The sequence below is a fragment of the Macrobrachium rosenbergii genome, chromosome 28 (genome assembly GCF_040412425.1).
Source record: "Macrobrachium rosenbergii isolate ZJJX-2024 chromosome 28, ASM4041242v1, whole genome shotgun sequence".
Taxonomy (NCBI): Eukaryota; Metazoa; Arthropoda; class Malacostraca; order Decapoda; family Palaemonidae; genus Macrobrachium; species Macrobrachium rosenbergii.
The window spans coordinates 8,542,855-8,565,328 of record NC_089768.1 but is presented as its reverse complement, the minus strand read 5'-3'; the positions used below and the strand labels follow the sequence as shown (position 1 = coordinate 8,565,328).

The window sequence follows — 22,474 nt, the reverse complement described above, 5'->3', positions numbered from 1 at the left end:
TTAAAATACTCAGGTATGTGAATTTTTACAGGGTTTTTCTGTGTTTAAACTATCAAAATGGGCAGTTCTAAGTGTTTTTAGAGGGGTTTTAAGTATTCACAGATTTTAGCTATTTGCGGAGGGTGTGTGGTAATTTGAAAATTTTACCAAGGTATCAGAAATTTACTGTCTTATTTTTTTATGCTAATCTCCGAGGGGCTGGTACTGTATGTGGTGGAAGATCTGTGTTTAGTAGTAGCCCCTTGGGGATAAAAGCAAGAATATAAACAGTATACGGTATGTTTCCTATTAGCTTGGTAAGCTTCTCAAATTATCTCACCTATGCTGCATTGTACACCCCATTTTTATATTCTCCAGTCAGTTAATTAACAGATGGTATTTTTGTGGGGCCCCTCCTAGGGGAGATAAAAAGTCCTTATCTAGCCTGGGAGCAAAAATTTTTTACCTCGCCAGGGGGGGCAAAAAGTTTTGACCTGGCCAGGGGGCAAAAAGTTTTGACCTGGCCAGGGGGCAAAAAGTTTTGACCTGGCCAGGGGGCAAAAAGTTTTGACCTGGCCAGCGGGGCAGAAAGTCCCTATATAGCTAGGGGGCACAAAGTTTTGACCTGGCCAGGGTGGCAAAAAGTTTTGACCTGGCCAGGGGGGCAAAAAGTCCCTATATAGCTAGGGGGCAAAAACTTTTGACCTGGCCAGGGCGGACAAAAAGTCCTTATATAGCCAGGGGGCAGAAAGTTTTCACCTAACCAGTTGGGACAAAAAGTCCTTACCTAGCCAGGGCTTTGCCCCCACATGGACCCCCCACCTAACCTAACCTAGGAGAGCCACTTTACTTGTTTTGTGATATTCCCAACCCAAAAACCCTGCTTTCTCACTGTGGTTCCCTGGATGTTGGGACATAGGGGTGGATTCAACTGTCTCTGAAAGTACTCATTTGCTAACGAAACATTCTAGAAGTGTTCAAAGCACACATCAGAACATAGGAAAATTATATATTCTAGTCCCAAAGGCAATACTGGATGTAAAGTAAAATAATACCACAAAATTATAAGGTTCATGTGTCATCAGCGGGCCTGATATTGAATACAGTAAGTATATCTTAATGGAATGTGTCTTGAGTGACCTGCGATACTGGTTCTACATGGCCTGAAAGTAGTGTTTGATTGTCCGCAACAATTGGCCTGCATGAAGCTCATGTTCTTGCAAAGTATACAGACTGTCAGAGATAAAAGCACAGTACTGAAGGCTATAAGACTGGGGTGGTGTACAGTGTTTTGTTTTTATCTGTTGTGTGTCTCAGGAAATGCAACAAATTTTCTTCATCGATAAAGTCCTTAAAAATGTTTATTGGCTAAATGGAGTTGCAGTAATTGATAGGTACTTATGCTGTGCCTAAGGTATTGGCTGCTTAGTTAGTGGTTTCTGTTGCAGATCCATAGTATTGAGTTAAGGTGGTTAACCACCATTTTCAAGAAACGGATATACTTGTGGAAATTAATAAAAGCATTTAAAACCCACACAAATTCACCAAAAAATTGAAAAAACTCGAGCATTCATCAGTAATTGAAGAAAGCACAGGGTGTTGCGCATGGTTGACTACCAAGTACTGTACATTCTTCAGGCGACTATTCTTGGTCAGAACCCAAGGTCCAAATCACTGGGATGGCAGGGTGATAAAATTAATGGTGTTTGAAAATATAATATGCAAGCACAGTATTGTATTGTGCATGTATCCCAAAGTCCTTAGACTAGGCCTGTTAGTCTTATATAATATGTACTGTACTGGGTAGTATCAATTCTCATGGCATAGTGCAAAGGATTAAGCTAAAGTTATGCTGCTACCAATCAAGGTTTTTTTTATTGAGGTAACAAAAAGCAGATTTTTATTGCAAAGGTACAATTGCATAATTGACTTTTGTAGTTTCTTGGATGATGAAAATTATTGTAGCCAAAAACTAACAGATGTGTCTGAGGCCTTACCAGAAGAAATGTCCCTCTCAATTAGAGAATTTCTTGTTGAAGTCACGTGGCTTCACAGTGGAATATTTATTTGTACTGTATTCTGTGTGACAGGCAAGAGGGCTCTTGAACTCGGGACTCTTTATCCTTACTTTAAATCTAAATGCCTCTCCATGCTCATTCCCTTTTTTCACAGTACTGTATAGCTTCAGCATCTTTTCTTAGTGCAACTGCAAAGTTTTCCTCCTGTTACATCTTTCAAACTTTTACTGTCAATTTCCGTTTCAGTGCTGAATGGCCTTAGCTGCCCCAGTGCTTGGCGTGTAGGCCTAAAATCTATAAATCAATCAATCAGACCTAATGCAAGTTGTAATATTAATATTAGAATAAGCGATGTCAGGCAGGGCAGCCGATCAAGGCTACGGCCTACCCCACCGCCAAATCAAAGTCCTTCAAAGAAGGCATCATGCTTACCCCATATAAAAATGGGAAAAAAGCACGTTAAAACGAAGAAGAATTAATGACAGTGAAATAAGGCCCACTTTATGTTGTATTCAGTAAATACTCCAAATTGCTAACTGCTCATATTCATTGTTCCTTTTGATTTCAGTACAGTATATGTATATCACATAAAATATGCATTTCTTAATATATTTTTTTTTTTTTTTTTTTTTTTTTTTTTTTTTTAGCATAAAACTAGCTTATACCACCTGGTCTGCAGAGGTTCTCAAGTCTGAAGAGTTTTGACCAACACAAACCATTGTCTTGCGAACAGTTTCTCACCAAAAGTTGCTTCTTTGTTTTCATGACCCCTTGTTAGCCCTTGTAATGAAGGACTGATGAGCATCCTCCCATTGAAATAGCTACTCAGAGTGTTATAAAGGAGTGGTTTTGATAACTGATGCAATTTTTTAAAAACATTTTTTTATATAAGTAACTTACCAAATAATTGCATAGCTATAGTTTCTACTTTACGTGGCAGCTCAAAATTCGAAATTCACTGTAGCGCTCTTTTGTTTTGGGTGTAGGTATACTGTCCCGCCCACTTTCAGGGAAGAATAGGTACGTAGCTAAAGAGCTCAGTTCGTTTCTGCTGCGCCGATAGAGCTATAACAGATGGAGCACTAGAGCTGGTGACCATCTTCACAACAGGAGTCCTTACAAAACGAGATTTGTGGTGCCCGTTCATGGCAAAGGGAGTCATCCCATTGCAATGTTCTTCACTTCTTTTTGCCCCCCCCCGTGGACAAAAATAGTCTGTTCCCGCAGGACACCCTGGAACGGGTCTCAATAGAGCTACAGAAGAAATTGACTCAGGACCTCCTCACTCAGTCCACCAAAAGGACAAAGTTCCCCGCACGAGCCACTGCTTCTACCACAGCTACTAGAACGTCGTCACCTTTTCATCAATGGCCCTTTCAAAGTTCTAGAGATTTTTCCAGTCCCGACATAGAGCCAACCTCCGAACTTCCAGACCAACCAAGAAACCTGTTAACAGGCCAGCACCTCGTAAGTGAGTCATCCGTCCTCTGTGTTCCAGTGGGAGTAAGACTTCCTCAATTCTGGACAGAATGGAAAAAGAAGAATGTAGAGCCATGGGTGTTGAAGGCATTGAAAGAGAGCTATGCAATCCCTTTCAGGGAAAAACCTCCCTTAGTAACCTCTCCCATCAGCTTAACAGCTTACTCAGTAGACTCAGAGAGGTTTTCGGCCCTATCTCGGGAAGTGTCTGCCCTACTAGAAAAGAATGCCATGGAAATAGTCAAGGATGTAAACGTGGAGGGGTTTTACAACCAGCTCTTCGTGGTTCCCAAGTCATCGGAAGGATGGAGACCTGTCGTGTACATCAGTGCCCTGAACCTGTTGGTTCAAACAACAAAATTCAAAATGGAGACAAGTCAGTTGGTATTGTCAGCCATCCATCAGGGAGACTGGATGGTTACCATTGACATGCAAGATGCTTACTTTCACGTTCCAGTTCACCCAGATTCCAGGAAGTATCTGATATTCGTGTTCCAGGGCAGAGTCTTCCAGTTTCGGGCACTTTGCTTCAGACTCTCCAGAGCCCCTCAAGTTTTTACCCAGGTACTCACTCCCCTAGCAAAATGGCTACATCTCACGGGGATAAACATCTCTCTGTACCTGGATGATTGGCTGCTACGCTCCCCCTCAAGATCTCAGTGCACGGAGGACCTGTGGAAAACTCTTTGTCTCGCTCAAGACAAGTCCCGACTCAGTCTATTCTATATTTGGGAGTAGTGATAGACTCTGAGTTTTCGGGCTTTTCCATCCCAACAAAGGATCCTAAATTGTCGCAGAAAAGTCTGAGACTTCTTAACTCGCCCCTCCTGCTCAGCTAACATATGGATGAGTCGTCTGGGAACCCTCTCTTCCTCAGTTTGTTCCATTAGGCAGGCTACACACAAGAGTACATTACTGCAATTTTTCCTAAAGGCCAGTTGACAAAGGAAGTCGTTCCTGGATTCGTTTGTTTTCAACATCACTCCCCAGATAAAAGAGGACCTTCAGTGGTGGCTGGTGAAAGAAAGATTTGCAACAGGAAAGTCTCTGGCTCCAACAAACCCCGACCTGACGTTATACTCAGACGCTTCGGATCTGGGTTGGGGAGCCCTTCTCAACAATATGAAGGTTTCAGAAACTTGGTCTCCTACTGAAAGAAACCTCCACATGAGTGTAAAGGAATTAAAAGTGACTCATCTTGCACTTTAGCATTTTGCACTACAAACCTTCAACAAGGCGGTAGCAGTCCATTCGGACAGCATGACCGCCCTGGCTTATATCAAGAATCAAGGAGGGACTCATTCTTTTACGTTCTACAAAGCAAAAAGGATTTTCTTTTCTGGGCAAGGAGCAATGAGACCCAATTAGTGACCCGCTTCATTCAGGGGAGGATGAACGTCCTTGTGGACGAATTGAGTCGTGGCAAACAGGTTCTACCGATGGAGTGGACACTTAATCCACAGGTGTGCACTGACCTGTGGAAGCGGTAGGGAAAGCCGTCGATAGACCTGTTCATGGCGCCAAGGAACCATTGTCTTCTGTTGTATTGCTCCCTGGCTCCGGATCTGCAAGCATGGGCGATGGATATCATGCTGCAGGACTAGTCAAACCTCGACCTTTACGCCTTCCCTCCCTTCAGCATGGTGAGGGAAGTGTTGAAAAAGTTCAACGCACAAAGCAACGTGTCAATGACCTTAGTTGCTCCCTTTTGTCCACACAAGGAGTGGTTCCCCGATCTGTTAGGCCTTTTGACAGACTTCTCAAGGCTTCTTCTGCAGAAGAGAAACCTTCTCAAACAGCCACACTTTCTCTGATTCCATCAAGGGTTATCCACTCTTGCTCTGACAGGCTTCAGACTGTCAGGGGGCTTGTCAGAGTGAAAGGATTTTCAAGGAAGGCTGCAGAGGCTATTGCTAAGTGTAGAAGGCAAACTTCTTCTGCAGTCTACCAAGCCAAGTGGGCAGTTTTTCGGAAGTGGTGCCGGGAGCGAAATATCTCTTCTTGTCAGACGTCTGTAGCCCAAAACACAGATTTGCTATTACATCTTAGAACCACGAAAGCGCTCTCAACATCTACCGTCAAGGGTTACAGAGCGATGTTGAGTTCAGTTTTAAGCATAGAGGAGTAGACTTGTCTTCAAACCAAGACATCAGCGATTTAATAAAACCTTTTAATACTAGTAAGCGAGCAAAGCCCTCGGGAGTCGCTTGGAACTTGGACGTGGTCCTTAAATGGCTGTCAGGACTGCCGTTTGAACCTTTGGATTCGTCACTTCGGAATCTGACAAAGAAGACCTTAATTTTGACGGCACTGGCTACAGCCAAGAGAGCCAGTGAGTTTCATGCCATCAATAAAAGGGTAGGTTTCTCACAAGGCAATGGTATATACTCGCTGATTTTGGATATTTTGGCCAAGAATGAGAACCTGACTAACCCTTGGCCACGCTTCTTTTCAATCAAGAGCCTATCAGAAGTACCTTGAAGGAACCAAAAACCTTAGAGGTTCGGCCTTGAATCTTTGGTGTTCTGTGAAAGACCCCAGCCGTCCTTTTTCCAAGAATGCATTATCATTCTTTTTAAGATCCATGATTTCGGAAGCACATTCGGGAGTTCAAGATGATTTACTGCCCTTATGTGAAGTAAAGGCTCATGAAATAAGAGCCTAGGTGACGTCTTTGGCTTTCAAACGTAATCTGCCTCTCTCTTCTATTTTGCAAACAACATTTTGGAGGTGCAAGTCAGTGTTTGCCATGTTTTACTTACGGGATATTGAAACAGTGTACGAATATGCAGTACTTTAGGTCCATTCTTCGCAGCTGGCATGGTATTGGGGGATGAAGGATAAGAGGAACGCCTTCTTTTTCCTCTATCCACTCTCCTTGAATAAGGATAGTTGCACTTCTTGGGAAGTCTGGTGAACACTGAGTCATGAGTGTCACCAATCTGTATTTTATGGTTTTGACTAAAATGTTGTGGTGGTGTAGGTTGATTTTATCTGGTCATTGTTTTTCTGTTGTACTGTACCCAGGGCAAGGGCATATCCACATATTATTTATGTTACCCTTTTGGACTGTAAGCTTTTGCAACCTGCGATTAACTCCTACATTGCAAAGCACCCACTCAAGTAGAGGTGACCCTTGGCTCTACCGCTACAGGTCAAGAGGAGCTACGACCAGAGGCAGTACCTGTCTGCCATTGCTCCCTCACCAGGTAAGGTTACAACAAGCATTTCAAGATGCTAGCTAACTTCCTATTCCAAATTCTTCTCTATATCAGAGTCTTTTTGGGGTAGTATATGTCCATTCATCCCACCTCCAGTCAATGTGGGTTCAGCTATGTAATTATTTGGTAAGTTACTTATATAAAAATGACATTTTTATAATAAAATAAAGTTTTATATATACTTACCAAATAATTACATGATCAGAGCTCTCCCTCCTCCCCTCTCATGGACATAGAGCATAAACGAATTGAGCTCTTTAGCTACGTTGTACCTATTCTTCCCTGAAAGTGGATGGGGCAGCATACCTACACCCAAAACAAAAGAGCTCTGCCGTGAATTTCGAATTTTGAGCTGCCGCGTAAAGTAGAAACTATAACCATAAAAACCCCATCAGTTCATGAAATTATTTAGAGCCCTCCTCCTGATCCCACTCTTTGGCCCTAATTCACACCCTGGAGGATGCTTTTGAACCCCAGCGCTAAGAATATAAGGTGGAGCTCTCCCTCTTCCACTTTCGAGCGCGTTTGGTAAATAACCCAGCACATTTAAGGCTATTTTAAAGTGATGTGTCTGTATATAAAAATAAGTTTTTGTTTAAAGTATAGTACAGTATTTTGTTTACAGTATATGAAAAGAATTAATATTTTTAAAAATTTGGTTAAAGATTTTATTTCTGAGATAGTATTAAATTATTCTAATGTTTGTTTTATAGGATAAACATTGAAGCATTATGGAGAGCCCAAACACCTCCTATTACTTGCTACGCTGGAGTGATCATATTGCAAATTATGCTGAAATGTTTTTAACTCTGAGGGAGCAGGTGAGTTATTGATTTATTAAGTTTCAGTGTGATAAAGCTTATTCCCTATAGGGGGTTAGTGCCATCATGCACCTCACGCAGTGCGTGTAGGCATTACCTAAGGGTCTTTGCAGCGTACCTGCGGCCCTTAGCTACAACCTCTCTCATTTCTTTTACTGTACCTCTGTTCATATTCTCTTTCTTCCATCTGATTTTCCACCCTCTCTAAAAATTGCTTCCCAGTGCAAATGCAAGGTTTTCCTCCTTTTACACCTTTCAAACCTTCTTGCTATAAATTTTCCTTTGAATGATGAATGGCCTCGTAGGTCCAGTGCTTGGCCTTTGGCTTAAATTCTGTATTCTCTTTTCAAAACTTCTTACTTAATAGTATTGAATAATTTGTTAACTCATCATGTATAAGGTGTAAAAAATTGTTTGCATGAGTCTTGGGAAATGTATTGTTGGAAATTAGATGTCAAATATATATATATACACACTAGAAACAATCAGCCTGTTATGGCTAGTGTGTCATAGTTTATAGAAGTAGCACCTCATCTGACTAAAAAGGTTAACAATCAAATTCAATCTGGATGGAATAATTTGGAGAGGAGCACCAGGTGTACTCTGCAACAAGAGAGTTCCTAAGGCTGAAGGGCAGGGTACCTAAGGTGTTGTTAAGACCTGCTATGTTGAATGGGCTAGAGGCAGCACCACTGAAGAAAACAGGACAAAATAAGTTAGATGTGGCAGGAGTGAGGATGCTCTGATGGGTTGGTGGAGTGACAAGTAGAGATAGAAATGAATACATCAGGGGATCAATAAAGTCAAATGTCAGAGAAAGCCCAAAGTCAGGATTACGATGATTTGAGAGCCTGATTTCTTGTGTGTCTCAAGTGCTGAGTGGCTGTAAGCTCCCAAGTGCTTGGCTTGACAACCTGATTTCATAAGTCAGTCTTTCAGACCTAGCCTTGTGTGACACACTGTACCATTACTTAAGGTATTGGCAGTGTCCCTATGACCCCTATCGGCACCCAGAATTTAGCCTGTTATTTAACCTCCATTTCCCTCTTCCCTTTTTTTCCTGTGGCTGACTCTTAACGTAGCTGTAAGGCTTTTTCCTAGTTTCATCTTTAGACCTTGCAATTCATCATAATAATTATTAGGATCTCTTTTATCTTTTTGTCCAAGCACTCCTCCTGTTTTTCACTGGCTTAAGCACTTAATGGCTTAAAGTATCTCTGCTTGGGCTTTATATTATAAATTTCATAATTCATTCATTCCAGACCTAGCAGTATCAGGTCATTGTCAAGGTAGGAAAGGACACTACCATCAGTCTCTTAGAACTGAAAGCTTTCCTCCTGACCCTCAAGTTCTCAAGTCTTTTGCTTAGCAAGACATTGGGAATGATGTCATACAATTCCATGACTATGGCTCACCTGAGAAACAAAGGGGAGAAACCAGATCGCAGGAAATGTTTTGCCTGGTGGCACAGGTATGTCTGAGGGAAGTACAGTGTAGTGCCTAGCTCTCCAGACAAACAAAACCAAGTCTTACCTGTGGAATGACCCTTGCATCCTGAAACTTGAAGGAAATTGTAGAGATTGTGAAGCACACCACTGTTGAACTATTTGCTTCCAGCCTAAATAAGAAGCCAGCATTTTATTCTTCTGCCTTTCCAGATCAGGTAGCTTAGGGAAGTGATGTGTTTCTAGTATCCTGGTAGAGACTGGAAGGTACGCGTTACTTCCCATCTCATTGATCTGGAGAGTACAAGCCAAAAGAAGAGCTTCAAGACAGGTTGAATGCTGGTGGCCCATCCAGCACTTCTGTGGGCCCTTTCACCTTGCTGCAGATAGTTAAATCCATCTCACTATAGACATTTCCACCAATGCTTATGAAGTGAAACTCATTTTCTTTTACTGAAGATTTATTGTATAAAATCGAAGGTGACTTAAATGTGAATGAATGCACCGACAGAACATAACTGTTGAAGGTTTTCAGTTGCTACTGTTCATATGTTTCTGAAGGTATTATAATCCTCATCACCATGAATGTATCTTTTGCCAGGTTTTCCCTTAATGGGGTTAGATAGATATTTTCATCTGTCTTCAATATATATTTCATAGACATTCTTGTTTCATATAAATTTCTTATGCATTGTCATTACTAATCTTTCAGGAAGAATTTGTTGATTGCAGTATAGCTTGTGAAGATGGAATTGTAGGTGCCCATAGATTGGTGTTAGCAGGATGCTCAACATACATAAGAGACCTCCTCAAGCGCTCAAGTAACCCACACCCAATTATCTTTTTACTTGATGTGTCAAGGTCAACTGTACTTCTTTTAATGGAGGTAAGAATGACGAGATAAAATTGATGAGAAAGCTGATAGTGTTCCTCCAGCTTTGTCCTTTTAAGGTTTCCATTCATCAGCTTAAAATTTTTTTACTTTCTGATGTTATTTGTTTTAATAATATAAACCCTTTACTTTATAGTAGCTTAATTCTGTAGTCTGCAGCTTCCCAGATGCATCCAGAAAAAGATGACAACAACCTCCATTGGTTAGATAAGTACCTCTGAGCTGTAAAGCTTTCTTCTGATAGAAAATGGTCACTCCCTGTGCATCTTGCCTTACAAATCATCATTTCTCTTGTTACCCCCTTTTCTAATATTTATGGCAATGTTTTCATCGTAAATACATTTCCTTTAATTAAGGGTTTTTGGCATATGTTACGTCAGCTGAGGCCAAGGAATGTTTATGGTGATATCTGCAAACTTGTTTCTTAAAATTTTTTGTTTGAACAGCTGTTCATTAATTCATTCTTTCAAAAGACTTAGTATTATTTGGAATTAGCTAGGCTTTTAATTTTGGAATAGTATTATTTGGAATTAGCTAGGCTTTTAATTTTGGAATACCATGATGCTTGCTTTTTACTCTAATACACCACTTATGATTTATGGAGTTGTATATTCAGTTTTTGAAATGATTCTTACCTCTCTCTAATGATAGCTGTAATTCCCACGTCAGGCCAGAGGATGATAGAGTGTGAAAGCTAAAAAATTAATAGGATCGCTTAGTTTAATCCATCTATTGACCAATCTCTTTTGGGTGATCCAAGCGTCAATTGTGTACCATCCAGTTTTTTTTCTGTCGTTGGCCTGCAAGGACATATTGAGTGGTGTTTATTTTTGTTGCTGAGTATTGTTTTCTGGAGTTTGGGTTTGGTGTTTCATGGTTTTTTTATGTTATTTAGGATTTCATCCAAAGAGGATAAAGACAAATTGTATCAAGCTTGTAAGGCAAAAGGGTATATACATGGCTTTACTCTTCAGTTTGTGATGGTCATGACATATGTGTTAAATGTTCTTCTAATGATTGCTGTGATCAGTGTATTGATTGGCCAGATAAGATAATGAATGTTTATTTGAAGTATAAGCAGACAGAAAAAAGATTCTTCAAACACTAGGGTAAGGAGTAAGAGTTTCTCATCTTTTCACGATCTGTCAGATAGTAGCTCTTCCCGCTCTTCCTGTTTTCTTAGTAATGTTTCTCCTTCAAAATTAATTTCTTTACCTCTTGAAGCTCCCCATATCATTCAGGATTTGATGTTTAGCAAATTAGAAGCCAGTATAGTTAGTTTTAGAGCTGTTTTTTAAAGTTTATGGAGGTAACCTCCTCAACACTTGCTGCATTATCAGCCCAGTTTAATAGTCCTTTTTTGGGTTTCCTCTTGCAGCAGAGAAAGTACCAATGCCCTCCCCTCATGGTAGCCCTACCTTAGCCATGCCCTGTGATGCTTCTCCCATTGGTGAAGGTATTGGGAAGCAGGTTATGTCCAGAAATTGAAGAGGTTCGTGCCCATTGTCATCTTCCTGTGGGAATCCTGGCATGTGTCACATACAGGTTGGCGCGCAGTCGCCAAAAGATATGCACAGCAAAATCAAGTGAAGTTTGCTTGGGCAGGAGGTAGATTTGCTAGGTGATGATAAGCGCACTCATTCAATGTCCGATTTTGTTTCCCCTAGGCCTTGCTGGAGGCCACGTACTCCTAGCAGTCTGTATCCAGGAACCTGTGATCCCCCTTTGAAGAGGATTCGGTGTTCTCTCGGAGGCACTCTCCTGACCCCTGGCATCATCTGACTTCAGGGTGCTCACCTGACTTAGGGAACTCGCCTGGCTCTGGGCACCTGCCTTGTGCCTGGCCTTCACATTCTTCTTGGTCTGCCAGGCGGTCTTCATGCCATTTGTCTAATATGAGAGTGGTTCTTGGGAGTTGCTGCGATGGGGCATGTGAATGCATTTGTTCCTCACATGTTCCTTCATTTCTTAGGTGTTCTCGTGAATGTTTGACGCCACATAAGACAGCGCTGCTTTCTTGTGCAGATCACAAAGTAGGATCTGTATCGTTCTCCTCCTGTCTCACGATTGGTGTTGGCGCTTACTTGGCGCTGCGTAAGGCTCGGACATGACATAGTTCCTGTTCTCCTTTGGCATCACACTTCCAGTCTTATTCCCCTTCTTTGTCAACTTGGACTCCTCCTGGCGCTTGGCGCAGGCTGATTATTTTCTTCTTGCATTGTAGTTCAGTGTCAGCTTAAATCACCTGACATTGAACAGCATCACAAGAAGAAAAGAAAAATCAACCTGTGCCACTGAAGGAGAGAGACTAAGAAGACACACAAACACCCACATTGGAGCAAACCATTATATCAGTAATACCAGTTGGGGAAACACCAGCATAAACCTTCCAACATCACCGACCAACACAGCCAAGTAGGTCTGAACACCTGCAGGCTTTATAACAAAGGCCCCCGAAGCAGAAATGGACCAATGAAAATTTGACCTGCCAAGACATTAATCCATCCTTCCTGCTATGGATAATTGCTCACCTTTGTGTTTCATTTATTCTCTCTGTCAGTGACCGCCTACATGCACATTGAAATATAAGAGTGAAATACACAACCAAAGCAGAATATCTTTCCTTGTCCTTTGGAAACTTGTTATACTGTATATCTATCTACAGATATAAGAAGAAGAATAGAGAAGACTGTGTACAAGCTGAATGCCATTGAAATGGCAATTCTTTTTAATAACTCTTCCCTGAAACACTGACTCCTCCCATATTATTATTATTATTGTAGTCACCACCCTACTTACAAACATGCAAGTCACAAACATTCATAGATATGAACAGACAGGGTCACATGTTCAGATTTTGCTCTGCATGCCTATTCTTCTAGTAAGAATTTTTACAAAGAACAGAAGGAAGAAGAAGAACCTGTTCCTTTAACTCCTTCCCTGATTATCCTGAGTATTCTCGTGGTTAACTACCATGTATTCTTCGTACAGTCACAATAATACTCGTTTTCACTCGTAAAATATTCCTGCTTATTTCAGTCTTCTCAGTTTAACTTGGTCTTTGATGAATTCCCGTTTTCTATATCCCCTCTCCCCATAGAAAACATTTACTAGTATTCATTTTTGTCAGTAAATGGCAGTGTGCATTGTTTACTTTGTGAACTGCCAATGTCACACTGCTCCTGCGAAATTCTTTCCAACTTCATAACTTTCAAAGCATGGAAAAAATACTAGATTTTGAATGTTGCTTGAATCTAAATTTTTTTTTCTTTTTACCTTTGTAGCATCCAAAGTAGTTTTTAATAATACTGCATGATTTAAAAATACAGTGAAAATAGTATAATCTGTGAATCCCAAGCTAACTCGTGAATGTAAACATTAACAAAAATTATGCTTTACATATTAAAAACCAACTCACGAATGGCCGTCCAGAACGTAACTCGTTTGTGAGTAGGGTGGTGAATGCATTATTATTATTACTATGTTTTTAATATAATTATCACTGTTATGATTGGTATTAATCTTTCCCATTTTAATAAAGTTTTACTATTACTGTACTCCTTTACCATATCCAGTTGATATATACAGTAAACCCCCCATATTTACGTTCTCATGATTCGCGGACTCACACATTCGCGGGTTTCTCTGTGGAACATAGCCATTATTCGCGGAAAATTCTCCCATTTGCGGTTATCACTGAGAAATATTCATTAATTACTGTATTTTCCTATAATTTTCAAGAATAAATGCACTTTTTGTGATAAAACTATTAAAATAGTCAGGGATAAGCATTTTTACAGGGTTTTTCTTGTGTTTAAACTATCAAAATGGGCAATTCTAAGTGTTTTTAGAGGGGTTTTAAGTATTCGCGGATTTTAGCTATCCGGAAGGGGTGTGGTATGCATCCCCTGTGAATTTGAGGGGTTCACTGTAAATATATTTTACATTATATATATATATATTTGATATTATATATACACATACAGTAATTTATTTTTATTTTCAGTTTATTTATAGAGGGCAAGCTCATATTCCTCACAGTCGACTCCGACAGCTTGTTAAGTTGGGCAAGGCCTTAAAGATCAAAGGCTTATCGCAGGTAAGATAATTACAGTAAATAGGTTTAGAACTTGGATAGGTTTGCACAGATATAATAGGTAGTTACTGCTGTAACTGTAGATAGCATTGAGTAATGTTTTCAGTTGGACTGAACATGAGCTTTTACAATTGTCATAAAGTTCTCTCTCCTTTTCCATTAATTATGTGTAGAAAATTAAATAGTAAATTATTGGTTTATTCTCGCCTGTTGTATCTAGTAGAATGATCAGTCCTTATCTAGATTTTTTTTTTTACACTAAAAACCCAACAATTTATGACTGCCGTCAGGTTCATCTGCCCACTTTCCAAATAACCTTCTGCCCCCTAAAAAATATGTGATCCAGCTTGCTTTCAGCATATTTGAGCTTCAAAGTCCCTCCATTTACAGAAAATAATCAGTTTTCTTTGATTAATTTTTAAATTTCTTTCTTTGTATATTATCTTCATGTCTTTATCTTGCTGGTGGTTTTTACCTCAGTGATTACAATTTGTGTTCCAGGTACCGTAATGAATGTACTAAATGCTGATAGTTGGTCTTTTATATTACCATTGCTGCTCACTGTTATCATTTGCATTATGAACTTCCATTTTGTTTGCTTAATATTCATTATTTAGGATGTAGTCCTTTTAATATCAGTTTTGGCTTGGTACTTAGATTAGAATAGATGGCTTATTGTCACAAAATTTTGTGTAGATAAGTTCATTGGCTTTTGCTAAATTTAGTGCACATTTTATTAATGTTATGCTCATATCAGTTATTGCAAACTATATATATTTGTTTTGTGTATTCATATGATGTTCATGATATTCTTATGTGGAGTAATTCATCCTTAATTAGCTTGTTACCATCAATATTAACATTGGATTTTTTATGATAGTAAGCAAGTGTTTTTATTTGCTTAGTTTGTGTAATTTTTGACACTTGGTTTTGAGATTACCTGGTAATTCAAGTCCTCTTACAGTGATCATTTATACATTTGCTAAATAAAAAATTTTGTATATCCATTTTTCATGAGTGTCTAGAGTGGTTGTATTAGTATCAACACCTCTTGTTGGTTGTGTAGTAATTGGCACAGAGTGCAAAAGGCTTATTCAGTGCTTTTTGCTGATACTGCTAGTAGACCCTCTACTGTCCTTTTTGCAGCTCCAAGTATTATTCTACCTCTGGGAATGATACTAAGTAAGAGGCTTCCTCTGACTTAGCAAAGATCATTGTGGCTCATCAAGACTTAGTTATAAAGCAGCCTCCCTTACACCCCATCAGTGTAGCACCTAGTTTACACAGATAAGCTCCCCTTTTGTATTGCCTAGTTTCATAATTGCTACAGAGGAGGTGAAACCTTGTTCCTTCACTGCCTAGAAATCAGTGGATGCGATGTCATCCTGTATGAGATAGCATTTTTGAGAGAATCTTGAGGAGATTTGCATTTCCTCAGAAGGGGAGATAATGATTTTGAGGTTCCACTTCAGGATGAGGTTTCTTTTCGGGAATCTTTGACTAAGGTTGATAGATAATACATGGAGAAAGGCAAGGGGAATCTGCAAATGTTGCATCAGCAGCCAATTTCAACATTTGCTCTAGCCTGAGGAGCCATCTATGAGGATTGAAATTGTTCCCTTTGCCAGATACCAGGTCCGGTGGTATAATTGAGAAGATTGTTCCACCCGCACTCATTTGGTGCTCCAGGTGTGGAAAGCTTAGGTAGAAAGATGTTTTTCTGGTTATGTCTAGACACAGTTATTTTGACTGCATTAAAGGAAAACTTCAAGAAAGGTTTCATGAGGGAAATGCATGGCACGGTCAACTGACTGAATGGGTGTTGCTTGTGACATGTAGATACTTTGAGGATATTGTTAATAAACTGGGAATTTAGCAAAGGCTAAAAGGCATGTGGCTTCTTTGGGATGAGCTCTCCTTAACATCCGAATGGTGGTCTGTTCCCTTGCTAGTAGTGTCTTGAAGAAGAGGGGTGCCCTTTTGTTAATTCTGTCCATTTCACTGTCGTCCTCTGACTTCAAGAGCCTCAGAACAGCGGACATGATGGGCAACAGCAGCCTTCCTACCCAGCTGGTTAGGGAGATTCCAAGAGGTTAGATGCCACCATGAAATCACTTACCAGTTTTGATTCCCTCTAGCTCATACCAGGCGAGTAGCAAAAGGAACATAGGACCTCTTATTCCAGGACCAGACAGTTGTATAGGTCTCTTGCTACCCCAGCCAGGAAGCCTTACTCCAATATGCGTTCCCATCCCGTCCCAGTAACTCAACATTCACCCATTCATTCAAGGAGAGAGGTGAAGATTTTGCAGTAATTGTTTGATGCTCACCTTTTCATTTGAGCAGAGGGATAGAGACCTCCCAAGAAAGCTCCCAATAATTGTCTAACTTTTATAGGTTTCCTGCACCCTATTATTCCAAGAACTGACAGTTGTATAGGTCTCCAACCACCCATGCCAGGAGGCCTTGCACTAATCTTCCTTCCCACCTTGTGACCCTGAGAACTCCTTGCTTGCCCCTTTGTTTGCCCCAGAAATCTCCCTATAGTAGTTTCTTGAGATGAAACTCAGGTTCACGTACGTTCAGATCTGTTGGTTGAGTTTATCTCCTGAAATTTGGAACTACTCTTTAGAGATAAGTGTTTATCTTGGGATGGATCAAACCTTGAAATAAGGTTATCAGTATCCCTTTCTGGAGATAGCCATCCATTGATGTTAGAGCCTACCCAATTAAGGTCATGCAGGGAGTTCAGAGAATTCTCTTGCCTTGGAATTGCTACTGTAGGTGATATTCCGCCAGGTTGTTTAGCAAGAAAGGGTCCACCAACTTGTTACTTTTATTTTTTGTTGTGGCCCCAGCCCCACAGGGCTTCACTTGTATCATGCAGGAGATACATTAGGCTTTTGATGGATCTCAACAATTGGCTGACCATTGCATCCTCCTTTGTAAAACATCGGAAACATTTCGGTTACTTCATCAGCCTTTGCCAGTACTTGGGTCCAACCATCAAACTGGTACAAGGCAGTTCTGACACCATCAAAGTTAAATGTATCTGGGAATCAATACTGATAAATCAGCGGTCTTGCACAACCCCTAATTAAGAGAATACAAATGCTCCCAATTAGTTCTTATAAACCTTATCCCTGCTCACAGAGTTGTTACTAAGGTTGCTTGTCTACTTTAGTTTGGAAAAGTAGTTCCGCACAGTTGATTCCGACTAGGATCAATGAAGCTCGAATGGAATAAATGGTAGTCTTTCACAGATCATCTGGATAGCTCTCTGTCCTACCCTCTTAGGGCTTAGCTGACATATGTTTGGGGCTAGACAAGCAGAAGCTATAAGCTGGGACTCCCCTGTCTCCTTCTGCCACAGATTTAATGCTCTTTACTGATGCTTCAAGGGAAGGTTTAGGCAGATCTACAGGATTTGGTAAGTGCATGCCAATGGTTGCAATAGTAAAGGGACCTGCAAATCAAGTTACTGGAACTGTGTGGCACACCTAGCCATACAGGTATTTGGGAACCATCTGTCTGATAAAGTGGCAAGTATGTTGAACAATTTCACCATGGTGATCTCAGGAAAAAGGTGGTACCTAAGTAATGTGACACAGCAATCAGCAAAAGATATTCAGTTGTGGGCAGAGGATCACAGTAACACTAATCCCCAGGTATATACCAGGAAGTGTAGTCTGGTATATGACAACTTCAGGCTAAGTGGTCCCTGCACTTCTTTGTCAGCAGCATGCTATGAAACATTGGAAACTCCCTATTTGGCCTGTTTACCACTAGCCTATATCACAAGCTTCCAGACTACTATTCAGCCCTACCAAACAGTGCACCGTGGGCAAGTGATGCTTTCATGGTTCCGTGGAAAAATCTGAGATGAACACATTTCCACCCTTCTTAATCAGGCCATTGTTTAACAGACTTCAGCAGTCCCACAGTGTACACAGGACCTTCATAGCCTTACTTCGGCCTCAACAACCCTGGTTCGTGGACATACTTGTGCTTCTGGTGGACTTTCCAAGAGCCTTTCTGCACTTGAAGAAGCACCTTGCCAATATCATTTTTGGAGATACAGTATTATGAGATTCTCAACCTCATCATTGTACAGGTTGACCATCACTAATCCGGTATCACTGGGACCTGGAGGGTGCCGGATTAGCCATTTTGCCGGATTAGCCATTTATTAGGCTGGAATACACGAAACCCAGTAGCTAAGCACATTATCTTAGAATTAAAATAACCCATAAATGAGTACAAGTTGGATAATAAAGAAAAGACAATTATCAAATAGAGGTAGTGCTCAAGTTACAATAATTCGACTTACAATATTTCGAGTTTACGATTACGATGGAGTTAGCAATTGATACCGGTACGAAAATATTTAGGAAATATTTTTAGAATTCGTGCAGGCGCAGGCAGCAGGTACAATCAGACAGCGAGAGAGACCAACTTACAATAGAAAAACTTCTTTTCCTCCATTTCTTTATTCCATCTGCTAGTTAAAAAAGTAATAGATAATGATAAAAGTATTGTTAGTAACGTTATACTCTAGCAAAAATGCGTACAGCCATAAACAACCAAACGAGAAATTGTTGTTTTGCTAATAATCGTATCGGATAACAACTGTTTTGCTTGTATTTCAACCATCGAACGGTAATACAAAATTGCCGTAGTTATGTTACAAATGACGTTAAGTACTGTACAGTAGGACTGATATATTTTTTACACTATACCCTTATTCGCTTTGGAGAAAAGATCCGCAGGGAACTATACTGCTACAGTAACTTAAAGCTGTAAGTTGTAGCTGAAGCTGAGAAAACAATGTTCAAGCTGCTAATGACTATAAATTATCGTGCATCGGCAACATGGATGAAACTTGACCGTAAATAAAACTGGAGAGAATGTATTTTAACCCTTAAACGCCGAGCCTCTATTTACAAAAACGTCTCCCGTATGCCGGCGGCGTTCGGTGAGTTAGCGCCGAAGCGGAAAAAAAGTTTTTTTCAAAAAATCATAGCACGCGTAGTTTTTAAGATTAAGAGTTCATTTTTGGCTCCTTTTTTTGTCATTGCCTGAAGTTTAGTATGCAACCATCAGAAATGAAAAAATATCATTATCATATATAAATATTGGAATATATGACAGCAAAAAAACATATAATTGTATACAAATCGCTGTAAGCACAACGGTTAAAGCTAATGAGTTAATTTTTTTAGTTGTATTGTACACTAAATTGCAATGATTTTGGTATATAACAAATTGTAAAACGATCAAAACAACACAGAAAATATTATCACAAAATGATGCATGAATTGTAACTTGGACGTAAAAAAATGTTTTTTCAAAAATTCACCGTAAATTGAAATATTGTGCTAGAGACTTCCCGTTTGTTGAAAAATGAAGCTAATTGATTGAATATTACTAGACTGTAAGTGTTTTAGCTTACAATTGCAGTTTTCGACCATTTCGGTCGAGTTAAAGTTGACTGAAAGTCGAATTTTTCTATTTATCGTGATTTATATGAAAATATTTCAAAACTGATAAAAGCTACAACCACGAGTTATTTTCTGTTGTATTGTACATGAAATTGCATACATTTTCATATATAAAACTTTATGTAACGACTAATATAAAACGGTGCAAATATTACGACAACGAGGCGAAAGAATTTCTGAGATGTTTGGCGAGTTACAGCGCGTGAGCGTAAGGAAAATGTTTTTAAAAATTCACCATAAATCGAAATAGTGTGCTAGAGACTTCCAATTTATTGCAAAATGAAGGTAAACGATTGAATATTACTAGAATGTAAGAGTTTTAGCTTACAATTGCATTTTTACCATTTGGGTCGAGTTAAAGTTGACCGAAGGTTGAAATTTTGGCAGTTATCGTTATTTATGTGAAAATATTTCAAAACTGATAAAAGCTACAACCATGAGCTATCTTCTGTTGTATTCTACATGAAATTGCACACATTTTCATATATAAAAGTTTATGGACTAATGTAAAACGATGCAAACATTACGACAACATTACAAAAGAATTTCTGAGATGTTCGGCAGAGTTACCACGCGAAGACGTAAGGAAAAAGTTTTTTTTTTTTTTTTCAGAAATTCACCATAAATCAAAATATTGTGCTAGAGACTTTCAGTTTGTTGCAAAATGAAGGTACATGATTGAATATTACTAGAATGTAAGAGTTTTAGCTTATAATTGCGTTTTTTTACTATTTCGGTCGAGTTAAAGTTGACCGAAGGTTGAAATTTTTGCAGTTATCGTGATTTATATGAAAATATTTCAAAACTAATAAAAGCTACAACCATGCGTTATTTTCTGTTGTATTCTACATGAAATTGTGCACATTTCCATATATAAAACTTTATGTAACAACTAATATAAAACAGTGCAAACATTACAACAACATGACGAAAGAATTTCTGGCGCGGACGTAAGGAAAAATTTTTTTTCAAAAATTCACCATAAATCGAAATATTGTGCTAGAGACTTCCAATTGGTTGCAAAATGAAGGTAAATGATTGAATATTACTAGAATGTAAGAGTTTTAGCTTACAATTGCGTTTTTTTACCATTTCGGTCGAGTTAAAGTTGACCGAAGGTTGAAATTTTGGCAGTTATCGTGATTTATATGAAAATATTTCAAAACTGATAAAAGCTACAACCATGAGTTATTTTCTGTTGTATTGTACATAAAATTGCGCACATTTTCGTATATAAACTTTATGTAACGGCTAATATAGAACAGTGCAAAAATTACGACAAAATGACAAAAGAATTTCTGAAATTTTCGGCGCGTCGTTTGCAGTGGCGTAAGAAAAAGTTTTGTTCAAAAATTCACCATAAATCAAAATATTGTGCTAGAGACTTCCAATTTGTTACAAAATGAAGGTACATGATTGAATATTACTAGAATGTAAGAGTTTTAGCTTACAATTGCTTTTTTCGTCCAAAGTTGACCGAAGGTTGAAATTTTTTGTAGTCGACGTACGGTACGTCCACTTGGCACCCAACAGACAATTTTAGTCGACATATGATATGTCCAGTAGGCGTTTAAGGGTTAAATCAAAACTACTGTACTGGGCATGAAAGAATACAAATTACTACTGTTTTCACGCAGATAAAAGATAAATACGTAAAGCTCGTATTATGATGAAATCAAGAGGAAATAGCGAACGGAATCTTGATTTTTTTTTTTACACAAAACAAACATGCCCCCAAAACGGCCAGCCGTGATTCCCGCGAACGTCATATATTAACAAAAAAATAGCTAAATTAATTTCACAACGAAACGTATTTAAGTTATATTTCGACTTAAAACACTTCGTATAACGAAAAATATCCGTGTCCCAAATATCCATATTCATTTACGCTAACTAGAAGCAAGAAAAGCGCTTTGAACTTAGTTAAATGCGGCGAAATAAACACCTCGATACCGATTCCCAAAACAAAACATTGATCGCAATTTATAATACAACAATTGGAAACAGTGTAGTAAAGCATAACTTTTTAAAAGATCCATGAAAAAGATGCACATTTGTTATGTTGATGTTTGTATAATACTGTTAATATGTGAATAGAGTTCAGTATAATTTAGGCTAGGTTACCAGTTTGTTGATGAAGCACACTGTGCCACCAAATCGAAGTGGCCGGCGAGCGAGTTAGCGCAGCGACCCGGGAAATTTGAAAATTAGTGCGGAAACATTGGAAATTACTCTAGCCGAAATTTGTGCCAGATTACTGATTGTTCCGGACTACTGATTGCCGGATTAGTGATGGTCAACCTGTACATATGTAGAGCCTCTCCAGTAATACAGGCAGTCCCCAGTCATCGGCGATCTGGTTTTTTGGCGCTTGTCTAGCAACTGAAATTGTGCCAATATGTGCCGATTTCCGCTTATTACTGCTGATAATCGCTTGTTGGATTTTCGCTTATCATCACACCATTGGAACAGAACCACCGCCAATATCCAGGGACTGCCTGTAATAGGCTTTATGCTCTATGCCTCCTTCAAGGGTTATTGCTCTGTATTTTTGGATATAGGTATTAAAGAGCTCGGTCATCAACCAAACCCAAGAGGTTTGCAGCTCTGATGGTAAAAGAGATGTTTGGAAGAGTGTATGTTATGCTTTCTGCCTCTGATTTCAACAGCTTGAGAACTTTGTATATTATGACCAGTACCCTTTTCCTCATGACATAGTGAGAGAGACCACAGACTTGTTAGAAGCCTCTGTTATGTAGGCTGCCACAAGATCCTTGCTAGTTAGATTCCATCTCATTTTCCTTGGTTTAAAGGGAATTCAGGCCAGATAGATTGGTAAAGGTTGCCACATACCTCTTACTCAGATAGAGACCTCATGGAACCCAAGTCAGGATTCCTTGTCTGGTAACACCAAAGAGGCATACTCTATCAGAAGTACCTCACAGTGCCTTTTGTCTAGGTAAAGGTCAAAGAACCCTTTAAAAGGCTCTCTCTCTTGGAGGAAAAAGGAGATGAATGCCTC

The 22,474-nt window shown here is 39.4% G+C and overlaps 1 protein-coding gene across 12 annotated transcripts in view; it reads left to right on the top strand.

Annotated features, from left to right (window-relative positions):
* The window catches only part of LOC136854010 (protein abrupt-like), a 135,519-nt gene that overhangs the window by 10,438 nt on the left and 102,607 nt on the right, over positions 1-22,474 (top strand). For 11 of the 12 annotated variants that reach the window (XR_010857594.1, XR_010857593.1, XM_067129979.1 and 8 more), the window contains exons 2-4: positions 7,411-7,518; positions 9,676-9,849; positions 13,862-13,954. Coding sequence is in view for 10 of the 12 variants with exons in the window: in XM_067129979.1 (XP_066986080.1) it covers positions 7,429-7,518; positions 9,676-9,849; positions 13,862-13,954 (357 nt within the window). In the remaining 2 variants the exon portion in view is untranslated. The remainder of the gene's footprint in view (positions 1-7,410; positions 7,519-9,675; positions 9,850-13,861; positions 13,955-22,474) is intronic. The other variant, XM_067129987.1, reaches the window with a different exon arrangement.